Source organism: Bubalus kerabau, chromosome 16 (assembly GCF_029407905.1).
Source record: "Bubalus kerabau isolate K-KA32 ecotype Philippines breed swamp buffalo chromosome 16, PCC_UOA_SB_1v2, whole genome shotgun sequence".
In the NCBI taxonomy this organism is placed as follows: Eukaryota; Metazoa; Chordata; class Mammalia; order Artiodactyla; family Bovidae; genus Bubalus; species Bubalus kerabau.
The window spans coordinates 51,552,023-51,567,626 of record NC_073639.1 but is presented as its reverse complement, the minus strand read 5'-3'; the positions used below and the strand labels follow the sequence as shown (position 1 = coordinate 51,567,626).

Genomic DNA, 15,604 nt, shown 5'->3' with positions numbered 1-15,604 from the left:
CTTGATTAGATGGCACTTCAGGTCAACTTTCTGGATTATGTAGCAATGTGAGGACACTTTTAGTGATCTAGTAACACACGAAATAGCTGTTATAATCAAACTCATGCATGTTTAAAACAAATGAAACAACAACAAAACTGTAATGAAAATCCAATCAAGCCAAGCTTCCCTCACAAGCTACTGTATGTTTCAAAGAGAAAACTCACCTTCTTTTTTTCTTAAATCCCACAGGACTCATTTTAAATGCCTCCTCTTGGTATAATTTTTACATAAGACAATCCACAAACTCTACTGGATATCTTCACACTTTCTGCTCTTTTATATTTTGAACACTAAGGTCTATTTCCAGAGAGGAACAAAAGGGTAACTTTGAGGTTGGTGCCACAGAGTGTACTTAGAACTCACATGCTCCGAAGACATTGTGAGTTGGCAACACTGTATCCTCTATCCTCCCTGACAATTTTTGCCAACCCATTTGCAGAGTTATGTCAACTCTGAGCCATTTAACTCTCCTAAGACCTGCTGAGAACCACCTAAGCCAGGTCCAAGATAGAATATCAGCTTGCTCCTGACTTTTCTGGGACAGCCCAGAAAATCTATTAACAACATCTTCACCGAATCAACTGCCAATTCAGAGAGCTCTAACTGGTCTTTCTACTTGACAGTGAACATTGGAGTCCGCAAAAAGTGGAGGGACGTTTCTACCCTGGCCAGCGCTAACACAGATCTATGCATCACACATAGGGGAAGGGTCTCAGAAGCGCCCTTGACCTTGGAGGTGCTACCAGAAGATAATGAACTCACCTTAACGTGAAGCGGTCCTCGGTGGAGTTTTTGGAGATGGAGACGGGAAAAGTCAGCACGTCTCCCTGCCTGACTGTCTTTGGCACGTACTGCACAGCCACGTGGTTATCCAAGCGCAACTCTCTCAGCGGTGGCCGGCTGGGGGTCTGGTAAAGAAAAACACTCCCGATCCTGTGCAAGGGAGGCCCCGACTCATCGATGTCATTACGGCCCGTCCGCATCCCGCCGGCTCTCCGGGCATCCTCCTTGGCACAGTCTCCACGCTCGTCCCCTTGCTGCACGGCATAGTAGAGCTCCACCGGGCTCCCTTCGGGGGGCTCCAGGGCCTTCTTCCTCCCGGCCACCACCGTCGGGGGGCCGAACCAGCTGGCCGGGAGCTCCAGCTGCGCCACGCACAGCCCCAGAGCCCCCCGCAGGCGGCAGCTGCCTCGTACCTCCCGGGTCTCCCGGAAGGCGAACACCCGCAGGCAGGGCAGGCTCTGCACCGGGCCAGGGTCGTCCCAGTCCCTGCCCACCACGTGGAACAGCACCTGCACGCGGGGCCGGGTCAGGTAGATCTTGTCCCGCAGGATGTGCGCCTTCAGCTTCCAGTTCAGAGAAAACGTGCTGGTGAATCCAAAGGGGCTGGAGGGGAGCATCAAGTCCTGGGGTACCACCTGCTCAATGGCGAAAGGCCCATAGCTGGCATTCAGGACTGGTAGCCTCTTGGATTTGTAAATCAGAAAGGACTCCACCCGCGACTGTAGACTGGAGTTTCTCATGATGTCCTGGTTGGCTTCCTTGAGGAAGAAGGACACGTCTGCGTGGTGGATGTGGTAGGTCACCGGGAGGTAGGTGGGCAGCAGAGAGAACCTCTGGATACTCTCCAGTATGCCTCGGCTTTCAGCCACTGTTGGGAGGAATCGGGGTTCAGGGGTTAGAAACTTAAGGGCAGTGGTACCAATATTTCAGACCTCTTTGCACCCCCCCTTTATAGTGGATTGCCCTGCCTTAGCATTAATTAAGCAATTCTTTATCCAAAATGTCTTAAATCAATTCATTTTATATTAAATGTATTTCTTTAAAGAAAAATTGATGCCACTGGAGTAAGTAGAGAACCAGCCACCAGCCTCATTGGCCATGCACAGAAGCTAAGCGAGCAAATACAAATAGAATATTACTCGGCTGTAAAAAAAGAACAATTTTGAGTCAGTTATAGTGAGGTGGATGAACCTAGACCCTGTTATACAAAGTGAAGTCAGAAAGAGAGAAACAAATACCATATATTGAGGTATATATATGGAATCTAGAAAAACAGTACTGATGAACCTATATACAGAGAAGAAATGGAGATGCAGGTGTAGAGAATGGACTTGTAGACACAGCAGGGTAAGGAGAGAGAAAGGAGAAACGAAGTACAAATTGACAAAGTAGCACTGACATTTATACACTATGCTAAAGCATTTCAGTCCTGTCTGACTCTTTCTGACCCCATGGACTTTAGCCCCCCAGGCTCCTCTGTCCGTGGGATTCTTCAGGCAAGAATACTGGAGTGGGTTGCCATGCACTCCCCCGGGGGATATTCCCTATCATGTGTGAAGTAGATAACTAGAAGGAAGTTGCTATAGAACACAGGGAGCCCAGCCTGGTGCTCTGTCATGACCTAGAGGGGTAGCATGAGGAGGGGAGGTTCAAGAGGGAAGGGTATAAATATAAGTTTATAATTATACATATTAATTATATATATACATAAATAATTATGTATATATGGGAAAGGGAGGCTCAAGAGGGAGGGGTATATATATATGTATACATATATACACATATATAATTATGTATATATGGGAAGAGGAGGTTCAAGAAGGAGGGAGTGTATGTGTATATATATATATATGTATGAGGGAGGGGTGTGTGTGTGTGTGTATACATATAGATGTATGATAGATGTATGGCAGAGACCACCACAACAATGTAAAACAACTATCCTCCAATAAAAAAGAAAGAAAATTCAAAGTAATGCCTTTAATTTTCAACTAGCAGTCCTCATGCCTTTTAGGGGGTGATGGCTTATGCCTAAGACTTGCTCTCTTTCAGTTAGAGGGAAAGATCCTCATGAGAAAGGTCTTAAGAAACTGCTGGCATCCAGCAGAGAAGAGTGCTCCCATTAGCTCCACCAGATGGACTGAGATTGGAAACAAGACTTTCTCAGCATGTGGCTTGATGCTGTGTCCATATTTTACCCAATACTATTTCCTGTTCCACCAGATACATACTCTACCCTTGACACATTTACCATAGGAACATGATAAAAGATGGACAATCATAAATCACTTGCATATCATGTACTTTCCTCGGGGCTAAGCTGAGAGATGGACAGAAAAGACCTTGGAAAGATTCTGCTGGAAGGAAACCTTCTGAAATAGATGGGATGAGCCAACCCCATCATGTCGAGTCCATGTGACCCTAAAAACCCAAGAAGCAAGGGAAGTCCATCACTTTTGTGGCCTCCACATCCTTCGTGAAAGCTGTGTTGACACCATTGCACAGAAAGTCTTTTTCCCCCATCCCCTTCCTGAACATTTCCCGCCCTCAGGGAGAAAAAGAATCCAAAAATGTTATTTTTACAATGTGCCTTATATTCTGTAAGAAAAACACAGAAACAGAGATTACATAATTCAAGAACCAATTTAAGGGGCTTTAGAAATGGAAATTACTGGCTCTGGAAACACTGACTTTCTAGGCAAAGCTCCACAAATTATCCAGACCCCTTCTCATTAGCCCTGTCACTCTCTCTGGTTTTTTGCAATAAAAGCAACTCAGGCCCTGACATTCATCAGGTGGACCTGTTTCAGAGGCCCATGTGAGCACATTTTCTGATACATGACGCCTACAGGAGTCCAGACCCCTCCTGGCAGTTGTCTGTGAACAGAGGAGAAAGCAAAGAACTCGGAGAAAGGAGTCTTCACCATGGCTTTGCTGCTCAGATCTCGTGAGAGAACAGGCAAGTCCCTCAGCCTCTCTGCCTCTCCGGGGCTGCTCTGTAGGAGGGGCCCGACCAGAGGGCAGAAGCCTCCATCCAGTTCTAGCAGCGCAGGGCACTCAGCTAAAGTCCATCCTACCCTGGACAAGGAGTCAGTCTGGCATAAACTCATCCTGAGTTGATGGACAACCCCTGAGGGAAGGGCTCCCTCCATTCCATGGCATCACCCAGCTCAGGCCAGGCTGAGCTCCACTTCAGCAATGAAGGCTTCCATAGGCCTGAACCATCTGAAACCTCCAATATCTTGAGGAGTTCTGATTCACCCAAGCACTGATTTCATATGACTCAACCTAATAGCTAGGAGGAGAAGGCAATGGCAACCCACTCCAGTACTCTTGCCTGGAAAATCCCATGGATGGAGGAGCCTGGTAGGCTGCACTCCATGGGGTCGCTAAGAGTCAGACATGACTGAAGCGACTTAGCAGCAGCAGCAACAATACCTAGGAATTCCTTTTTCAAACATCAAAATATAATGGACTTCACAAGAGACTGGAGAAGGCAATGGCACCCCCCTCCAGTACTCTTGCCTGGAAAATCCCATGGACGGAGGAGCCTGTTAGGTTGCAGTCCATGGGGTCACTAAGAGTCGGACACGACTGAGGGACTTCACTTTGACTTTTCACTTTCGTGCATTGGAGAAGGAAATGGCAACCCACTCCAGTGTTCTTGCCTGGAGAATCCCAGGGACGGGGGAGCCTGGTGGGCTGCCGTCTATAGGGACGCACAGAGTTGGACACGACTGAAGTGACTTAGCATAGCACAAGAGACCTCATTCCTTAGGAGAATTACATTTTTCTTAACATTCTGGAAATCTCTCAGGATTTATATTTTCAATAAGAGTGCACCATCACTTGTGAATTTTCATGCAAGTGAAATACAGGGAGTGAATTTTGTGCTCATGTTCAGGGTTGACGCTTCCTCCTTCGTCCCTTCTCTGGGTACCATCTCCCCTCCCCGACTCTGCTGGGACATCGCAGGCTGCGTCGTAAAAGTCACTTCTCTTGACTGCACGATTCTGCATTATATGCCCCACTGATGTCCTCCTGTAGATCTTATACTTTCCTATCACAGGACTTTATTCTCCGCTGCAATTCCCTCCGTGCCCCAGTAGGTTATATGCAAGTGAGCAGAGATGACACACTGGCCTTTTTTCTGTTTTATTCACAGTCCTTAGAAGAGCACCTGGCAAATATTAGGTTCTCAGTAAATATTTGAGAAATGAATGAGTCAACGAATGCATGGTGCTTTCAGTATTACAAAAAGCTGATTATATTTTTACATCGGGACTTTATACTCTGCCTCCTCTGTTGCATCCCTCTATAATTAGAATCCTTCATTCTTTTACCCCATGAGGAGCTTCAAGTAATTGTGATGATAGGGGACTAACGAAGGGAGGCACCTCTCTATGGAATAAGGTCCCTGGTTCTCTTTTATAAATTTTATTGGATTATATTGATTTATAATGTTGTGTTGGTTTCAGGTGCACAGCAAAGTTATACATATTTTTATATATATTCATTTTATTTCAGATTCTTTTCTCATATAAGTTATCACAGGATACTGAGTAGCATTCCCCATGCAATACAGTAGGTCATTGTTGGTTATCTGCCATATATATAGTAGTGTGTATACGTTTATCCCAAGCCCCTGATTTATGCCTACCCCCACCACATTTCCCTTTTGGTAACCATAGGTTTATTTTTGATATCTGTTAAGTCTGTTTCTATTTTGTAAATAATTTAAAAAAAAAAAAAAAACCACTGATTAAGAATCCACCTGCCAATGCAGGGAGCATGGGTTCAATCTCTGGTTTGGGAAGATCCCGCATGACGCAGACCAGCTACACCCAGGAGCCGCGTCAAGAGAAAGTCCCCATGCAGCAAGGTCAAAAATAAACAAATAAATAACTTTTAAAAAAATGATACAGATTAACTTATTTACAAAATGGAAACAGACTCACAGATCCCGTGATTCTTAAAAATACGTCTTGGCGGCAGCTGGAGCGGTTATTCTGGTTGTCATCACATCAGCCTGTCATTCATTGTAGACACTGCTGAAGCCAAATAAATGGTCAGGTTGTAAATAAGGAACAATATCTGACACTAAGGCTCCCTGAACTTTCCTGTTGAACATCTGATCCCTACTACTTGAGAATACCTAACTTTATTGTGCAACTAATTACATATCCCAAAGACAATGGCTGTGGGTCCCCTGACTCTATTTGGAAAAGCAATCAGGGGTTACCACGGGCATCATTCAAAGGGAAGTAATTTCTAAGCTGCATTCTACAAATGGCCTATTTGTCTTTTCACCTGGTTATCTGACCTCGATGTTTATTGCTTAAAAATGCTCCAAGTTGACCCAAAGCTAGTTGTTATTTCCTTTTCCAGTCATTCCTTTTTAAAAAAACGAAACTGAAAAAAACAAAAACAAAAACAAAAAACCCAGTGTTCCACAATGCACAGAATGGACTAAGAAGTAAAACTGAATATCCTGGAATCCCCATGGGGATGACTATTATAAACGAAGAACACCATTTCCATGTAAAAAAAAAAGAGCAAGGTGTCAAATAAGAAAGAAGTTGCATGTGGTAAATCTCAGTTAATAATCTATTAAAGAAAAAAAATTACATTTGATTTTTGTGCTGTGACTTACATGCTTATTTGAAAGGAAGTGACATGTTCCCATCTTAAAGCAAACTCAAGCAGCCTCACAGAGATTTTCTATTAATTTTAACATTTTGAAAAAAAAAATAATTTCCCCTAAATAATACCTTTAAGAAACCTGAGGAAGATGGCAATTTGAGCACAGACCTTTAAAATTTCCCCTGAGTGGACTCAAAAGCAGTAGCTAAGAGAATATGGTAATAAGTAAAAATCGGCATCTGTGCTGAACATTCAAGGGCAAACTGCAAGCCCTAGCCTGGGAGAATTCCTGAGAAATTGCATGAGATGCCAACACCTCATGCAGAAAAAACAGCATGGTGAGGGTTGCCAGATGAAATGGAGGAAAATCAACTATGTTTCCTTTTCTAATTTACAGAAAGGTTACATGGGGGCATGCTTATAATTAAGAACAAAAACAAAATTTGTCAGGTATCTGAAATCCAAATGTAACCAGGGACACTGTATCGTTATTGGCTAACTCTAGTAGCCCTAAGCATGACATCATAAAAGAAGGTAATAGCCTGGTAGAAATAACCTGATATTTCTAAAAGCAAAGGGCATGCATCCCAGGGAAGCTCTGCACTTGGTAATGCTTCCCGATGCTGACTGCCGACAACATTTGTAATCAGCCAAATTGAATGACTCAAGAGTGAGTGTGACCACACAGTGCAGAAAACCCTAGAAGCAGGGCTTCTTGCTGACTTGGAGCGGAAGGTGTGACACAGCCTTGCTGTGGACTGAGTCCAAGCCACACCAAAACGGTTTACAGGAAACTGGCCCCAGTGCAGCAGCTGTACCAAACTGAGAGAAGGGCTGTTCTAGTGACAGTCTGGGAATATCAGCAATCCCAGTGCATCCCCGCGCTGCTCCAGCTGCAGTGCCACGGATACAGGAATGTAGGACCAGTGGCCCTTCCAGGTGGACATTTCCTGTACCGCTCTAGCAAGAGCAGGTGAAAACCGAATGGAGAAAAGGGGAACCCGCTCCACTGTGCCAGGGAAATGCCGAGGCACAATGAGATGACCCTCATTCAAGGACGAGACAGAAGGCAAATATAGACGGAAAACAGGAGAATAAAATGTTTTTTTTTCATAAATAAAAACTGCAAAATCAAAGAAAGACGTTTCAAAGGGCAATGAAGAGGTGGTTTCAAGAGTAGTTACCGCAGAGTACTAAAGTATATTTCACACAGAATAACTTTTACACTCTCACTAATCAAGGAAATGCAGGCCCTTTGTTACTTTATAATGAAATAAGACCAAGATGGAAGAAGATATGGCAGTATTAAAAGTAAGGGATTTAAAATGGTTTCAGAAGCAATAAAATAGATATGCAAAAGCAGAAAATTGAATTTATCCTAAAAAAAGGAGAATTTATGAAGCTTTCCCTAAAGCTAAATGGCAAAGACAAGAAATGAAAATGATCAGTGGCAGACTGCAAACAAATATGTGACACATTAGATATATATACAGATAATAGAACTTCTAAAAAAATAGCAGGAAAATGCAAAAGAAGAATTATTAAAAGACAATAGAGAAAGGAAAACAGTCCTGGGGTAAAAATAAATATTCCACTGAATTCCAACAAAAACTGTAAACATCAGCTTTTAGATATTTCCTAAAAACATTTCTTAATGCCACGGATAATGAATAATTCTATAAGTGCTTATTTAAAAATAAAACTTTTAAAAGAAAAAAACTAATGAAATTGGTCTCAGATATGCCCACTGTACAAAATTAAGTATTATAAAATAACAAGTATTTCCCCAAATCTTATGGGGAGTGTTCTAATTGAACAATTAATTCTCTAAACTAGAGATTGTCCTGATAATATGTGAAGATAACACAAAGATGCAAGGTTACATCCTATCTACCTTTCCTTACAAACATCACTGAACCAAATTAGTCAGGCAACCAGGAAGTGAATCAAAGTATAATATTCAGTAACAAGAAAATCATAGCATAAATACAAAAACATTTAAGCATAGAATAAATTCAAATAATGTTTAAAACATAGGCAAAACAAAGAAGTTCAAAATAGTTATTGATCAAAAAGATTCATAACCCAAGTATTGTAGCTTTTAAAAACCATATACTTGGTAAAAATCCCAAAAGAAGCATGAAAAGAAAAAAAAAAGTAAAAGTGTACTAATTTTGCAATAGAAATGGCTTTATTTTTGTCAACAGTAACAAAATAAATATATATTTAACTGTACTCTTTTATAAGTTTAAAATCAAGCTGTTTGGCTTACAAACTGGGAAGGGAGAGAGAGAAAGAGAGAAAACAGAAACAGCTCATCAAGTGATATATTGAAAATAAAGAACATTGATCATCAAGAAAGAAAATTGATAAAAAGTATAAAATATGATGAAAGGAATAAGAACAAATTTGTTAACTATGACACTAAATATAAATGAGTTAAACTCTCTTGTGAAAAGAAAGACTGACAGATGACTCAAAAATCATAAGAAAGTCAGTTTAAATTGTCTGCAAGAGAACTCCTAAATAAAGCGACTGAGACATTTTTAAAAAAAACCTAACCATAGATATTTCATAGGGGGTAAAAAAAATAGCACAATTTTAACATCAGAGGATAAGGTAAATTCCAGAGAAAAAATAACTACCTGGGTTAAAGGTCTTAATTTTTGTGGAAGGATACAATTCATAGTGCATATGTAGTAATAAGTATTCTAAGCAAAAATATATATCCAAAATTAATATAGCAAATCTCTTAAAGTTACAATTGGAAATTGACAGCTACTAATTTTTTGAAAACTTTATATACCTTCTTTTCCAACCTCTGACTTAAGAAGGATGAAAAAATAAGGCTATGAAGATATAAATAATATGAATTATGAAGTTGTAATCTCTACAGAGGATACTCTTATATATACTATTCATGACCCTTGCCAAACATCATATATAAAGTCACAAGAAAAACCAAAAATTTCACAAAAAGAATTTAAATTGTAGTCCATGAGCATATGTATTAAAATATAAATCAATAACAACAGAGAAATAGAAACAATGCTACTTGCTTGGGGAAAAAAACTACTAAACTGTTCTTGAATACAAAATTAAAAGAAAGCTTTTAATTGCACTATATTTACAAATCCTAGTAACGATGATAGTACACATCAAAACATATGTGAAGCAGCCAAAGTGTTGGTTGCTTGGTCATGTCTGATTCTTTGCGATCCCATGGACTGTAGCCCTCTAGGCTTCTCTGTCCATGGAATTCTCCAGACAAGAATACTGGAGTGGGTAGCCATTCCCTTCTCCAGGGGATCTCCCTGACCCAGGAATGGAACCCACGTTTTCTGCATTGCACACAGATTCTTTACCATCTTAGCCACTAGGGAAGCCTGTGAAGCAGACAAAGATGTAATCAAAAGGAAAGTCATACAATCTTCAATACTATCAGTATTAAACAAAACAGAAGGAAGCTGGTAAACTAAGCATTCTACTGAAGAAAAGAGAACTCCCAAACAAAACAAAAAAATTATAAGGAAAAAAAGATAAAACCAAAGGTAAGAAATAATAATATAAAAAATAACAAAATTGAAAATTAAGCCAAAAAATGCTAAATATAAAAAAATAAACATAAAATGGATTGTTACAGATGGCAGATTAAGATTATTCATTTACATATTAATTACAGAAAATCCTCATGAAATGGCCTAAAAGAAAAAATAGGAAAAGCTGGTATAAATTTGGAAAGCAAATATACAATATCAATGGGCCAGAGATACTGATAAGTTCTAAAAGATATCAGAGGGATGAATTGGTCTGTGGTCTTTTGGTAACTGTACTCTCAATTTTACTACAGAATCTCTTAGTTTTGTCTGCTATATTTGTCAATGTCTGAGAGGGGTGTGTTAAATTATTTCCCAGGGATTCTGAAATGGTTAGGTTCTTATATTTCAAAAACACAAGACCATACCTGTCCTCAATATGTTAGACACTACCTAAGGAATCATGACCATGATAAATTCTTGTGTATTATGTCTCCTGTTGCTAATAATAAAAACTTTTCTTTGGTCCTTCTTAATGTTTTTGGCTTTGAACATATTTTTTTTCCTGAAATTAATACAGACATTCATCTCAGATTTCTCTGATTCTTGTAAACATTTTCTTAATGCAACGTTTTGCCTACTTTTATTTTCAGTGATCTGTGTATTTTCTTTAGTGTTGATGTCTAAATAGATTTTGATTGTAAGCCTTTACTTGATTGATTTGTTTGGATTTATTCCTGCTATCTTATTTTATGTTTAAATGTCCCACAATACTGTGTGGGTTGTTTTTTCCATTTCTTATCCTTCACTGGATTTATTCTTATATGCCTTTATTTTTTTCTGTCTAGTGATTGGAAAATGCTAAAGAAGTTCTTTATTGCCAAGGAAAATATATGCATTCAACTTGACTAATGATCAAGGAGAAAATATACAAATTTGAAGAGATTCATAACCTTATTACTATGGGAAAATATTTTGGAATTTCAGTTTAATAAATCAAACTGAAGGAATATTAGCTCCACTGCGGTCCTCTTAAAAGTCAGTGAAAATAACAACAAAAACTTACATGAAGGATAGAAAATTTTCCTTCTCCAATATAAGAAGAATAAGAATGCATTCCAAAACCCACAAATCACAATGTCCAACTTCACCTGAATTGGATAGCTTTCCCCAAGAGTGAAAGAAGGTCTCTTCTTGGACCAGAAGGGTCTCAGCGTGCTTAGAATGACAAGACCTTATTACACAGCAGACCCCACAATCACTGGTTTTGGGGAAGCCTTGGCACCTCCTGTTTCCTGTGCCCTTATACTGGGTCACAGACGAATATGTCAGAGATGGGACAGAAAGCAGATGGCTTTTACTGAGAGCTGGGACACGCTAGATACCCTGAGTTTCACTAAGTTCCTAAAGGCCCCAGACTGAGACGAGAGGTGTACCCTCTGAGAATTTGGATTAGAGAGTATTTAACACACAAACTCAAATCAAACTTCCAGATTGGCTCAGCTCACCCACTTTGCTCCTTCCTACTCCTGAGTACCAGGGCTGCCCTACACAGAGATGAATAATCAACAGTCAAAATCATATCATCCCACTGAACCCCAACACATGTTCAGCTGATGACTTACACTTCAGAACCACCAGAAAGGAACTCTCTCCTCTTCTCTCCAGAGAAGCTGCCAGCAACTTAGAATTTGTTACCTGTCTTTGTCTGTGATTATAAGCATCTCCTTCTCCTTCAAAAACCAGTCTTTACAGTCCACTTTTCCCTCTCAAGCTTTCGCATCATCTATTTCTGCCTCTCAACTGGATAGCTTGCCTCAGTTTAAAAGCATGGTATACTCAAACTTCAAAACCAAACAAGCAAAACTGGTCCTTGACTCTAAAGCCTCTTCTATTTTATCTCTCTGCTCCTTTGTCTCTACATGAAACTGAAAGTCGCTCAGTCAAGTCATGGACTGTAGCCCTCCAAGCTTCTCTGTAAATGGAATTCTCCAGGCAAGAATTCTGGAGTGAGTTGCCATTCCCTTCTCCAGGGGGTCTTCCCAACCCAGGAATCAAAACAGGATCTCCTGCATTACAGGCAGATTCTTTACCATCTGAGCCACCAGGGAAGCCCTTGTCTATACATATTAATGTACAATATATAGACACTATTATACATATGCTTGTAGACATGTTTGTATTTATGCCAATGATTGTAAACAGATCCTCAAACACTTGTTCGCGTGCACACACAGTTGTCCCTGGTTACTGTCATGGGCTAAAAAATACCTCCCTCCAAAGATATCCACGACCTAACCCCAAGAATCTGAGAATATGGGACCTTCATAGCAAATGGGACTTTGCGGTTGTGATTCAGTGAAACCTTATGAGATGGGGAGATGATTTTGGTTCGTCCAGTGGAACCAATGTCATCACAAGGGTTTTAATAAGATAATGTCAGGAGGTCAGAGAAGGAGATGTTTCTTGCTGGCTTTGAGGATGAAGGAAGGGGCTGTGAGTTCAGGCATGGAGGCAGGGAGCTTTAAAGGCAGGGAGACGACTGTCCTCTGGGACAATTGCTGGGACAACACTACCCTGGGGAAAAACTTTACACTTCTGACCTCACTGCCTTTCTCTTTTTATAACTGCAAATGTCATTTATGTTGTTTAACATTATTCTCCTCCTTTTGTAGATAAGGAAACTGAGAGTCAAAGGGATTGACCCCCTGACCAGGGTCACACAGCTAGTCAGTGCCTGGGGGACTGGAGGAGGTAGGTTCAGTCAATGGTGTGCTGGACCTGGCAGGTGCAGACTCACAAGAGCTGATTCTATGCACCGCCTTCCAGCTGGGCCAGGAACTTCAGGAGCCAATCGCCCATGCTGAGAGTGTTCACACCATGGACACTGGCAAACCCTCCCGACAGGTGTCTCCTTCCCTTGCACCACAGACCAGCATGTACCCTGTTGGTCTGCTGCCTGGGTTGGAATTCCTCACAGTCTACTGTGTCCCTGTCACGCTTTCTGTTATCATTAAAAAAGATGTCCTTAACTCTTCAATGACTTCCATGTGAAATTTAGTAGCTCATTCAAAATCTCTGGGTTTCGATTCTTGCTTCCCAGCCTCAGGATCTTGCTGTCCGCTACATCAAACCTATGCCCCAACCAGGCCAAAGTGCTGGTCATGCATCAAATGCAATCCTAGGTTCCCTCCTCTGCTGCTCCCACCCTCCAGGTTGCCATGGCCTTTCCCCCAAAGCAAATCTCTAGCAGATAAATGCTCATCTGCTCTAGAACACTGCATATTAGGGCTTCCAGATCTAAGAAACCCTCCCTAGGAACCCCAGTCAAATGGTATCTCCACATCTATGCAATACTTTGATTCTGTGCTTCTCCTTGGGTAGGTAGCAAACTGCTTTGTATCACAGTTAAGTTATGAAATTATTTATTTAATGATTACACTTACTTCATTCTGGACACTGTTTTACACGCTCTAGAATGACCAATGAATGTAATACTCCCAACAACCCCATGCATTAGGTGCTTTTTATCATCCTCACATCACAGTGAGGAAACTGAGGCTCAGAGAGGTTAAGGGACTTGCCTTAAGTCATACAGGTGGTAAGTGACAAAGAATTCTAATACAACAGTCTTGACTCCTTTACCACAAAGCAATGCAGCCCTCAAGGATTCATTCAAGGGCCCAGACCCACTGGGTTCATCTTTCCAGATTCAATCAGGCTTTTCTCAGAATATGGCTTGAGTATCAAGGACATCATGATTAGTTAATTCACAGTGGTACACAGAAAAACATTTTTAAAATTTGTAACTGGCCATGCATCTCTCTTTTAAAAAAAATAATTTTATTTATTTATTTTTGGCTGTGCAGGATTTTCATTATTGGGTGAGGTTTTTCTCTGGTTGTGGTGAGTGGGGGCTACTCTCCAATGCAGTCCACAGGCTTCTCATTGAAGTGGCTTCTCTTGGTGCGGACCACAGGCTCTTGGTGCACAGGCTTCAGCAGTTGCTGCACGTGGGCTTAGCAGTTGAGGTTCCCAGGCTCTACAGCAGAGGCTTAAGAGTTGTAGCACCCAAGCTTAGTTGCTCCACAGCATGTGGGATCTTGCCCGATCAGGGATAGAACCTGTGTCTTCTGCACAGGCAGATGGATTCTTTACCACTTGAGCCACTGGGGAAGCCCCATGCATATCTTAATGAATACTGGAAAAATATAACTCACACATCAAGTCCAAGAGTCATAACTGTTAAAGCTGAGGTTGACGTGAACGTAGGTACTTCTTGGTGACTGGTCTACAGTGGCTGCTCGACTTTCGGGCCCAGGGCTTACAGGACATGCTGCTGTAGCACAGATTGGAAGATGACAACTGTCATGCCCCCAGGACCCAGCACAGAGCTGGACACATGTGGGGGCTTGTCATGTCGTCTTTAATTGGGAAAATGTCAACTCCAGGAAAAGACACAGGCTATCCTTTGGGATTTGTGTCAATAGAAGGACATATTTTGGAGACCTTGAAAAAGCATGGTATCCCTCCCTCCACTCCAAGGACACCATACATGAAGTATAAGAGAAAGGTCCAGCTATGCAGATGAACAAACACATTTACTTTATTTTTTTAATGACATCAAAGATATTTAAATATAAAACATGCAGCTGCATTGCCAAAATAGCTTTTTTTTCCAATTTTTTTTCCAATTTATAATTGTTGAAATTTTGACACAAAACATCAACTCTGATATCCGTTAATTACTCTTTAAAAATTTTCATGATGCCCCAGATCTTTAGAATAACACAGAAGAGAATTTTATAAATCTGGAACCAACATACTTTTCTAGATTAAATTATCCTCACTAAAAATTAACCAAAATGGACAATTAACCATTTTTCTAACTTCATATGGGAAAACAGACTTCATTGAAGGAAAATTTCAATCTCTGGGGATTATGCCCAGAGATATTTATGCATATTTTGCTATTACAATAAAAGATCTTGCTTCCTCATCTTCTCTTATTCCAGGCCCTTCATACTTGTCCCTTCTAGATCCAGTCCCTTCTAGACAGATCCATCTTCTCTTTTCTCCTTGGGATGAGCACATTTACTTTATACACATGGCTCTTAATTTGTTTCTAAAACATTGAGTTTGTTGCTTCTGATATTTCAGAAGGGAATTTGTCTTCATTTCTCAAGCACATTTTCTTTCATACTTTGAATGATTCAGGAAGCTGGTATCTGACTGCAGCTTCCCCAAGGAGTGTAACAACTAAAGACTGTAGCCGGTGGCAAATGCAGCCGATTTAAGTGTAGATTTAAGTGTGAGAAGCACTCTAGCTTAAAGAATAATTTGTTATGAGAAATATGTTTGGCATCTGTAGAGTTCTTTTAAAAGCAAGATACCTCTCTGCCTTTATTCATATTGTCATTCACGGCACGAATAGATGTGTCGGGCGCTGTCCACAGTGCTGGAGAGATGGAATTAAATAGAAAGAGTAATATCCCTATCCTCATGAGGCTCACATCTTAGTGAGGAGGGCAGATTAAAACACAAGTAAAGAAATAAACCCACGTAATGTAATTTCATGCAGCACTAAGTGCCATGAAGAA

General features: G+C 40.8%; 1 protein-coding gene across 1 annotated transcript in view; it reads right to left on the bottom strand.

The window, feature by feature from the left end:
- The window catches only part of TMEM132D (transmembrane protein 132D), an 896,922-nt gene that overhangs the window by 655,534 nt on the left and 225,784 nt on the right, over positions 1-15,604 (bottom strand). The window contains exon 2 of the mRNA XM_055550941.1: positions 805-1,693. Coding sequence (XP_055406916.1) covers positions 805-1,693 — 889 coding nt within the window. The remainder of the gene's footprint in view (positions 1-804; positions 1,694-15,604) is intronic.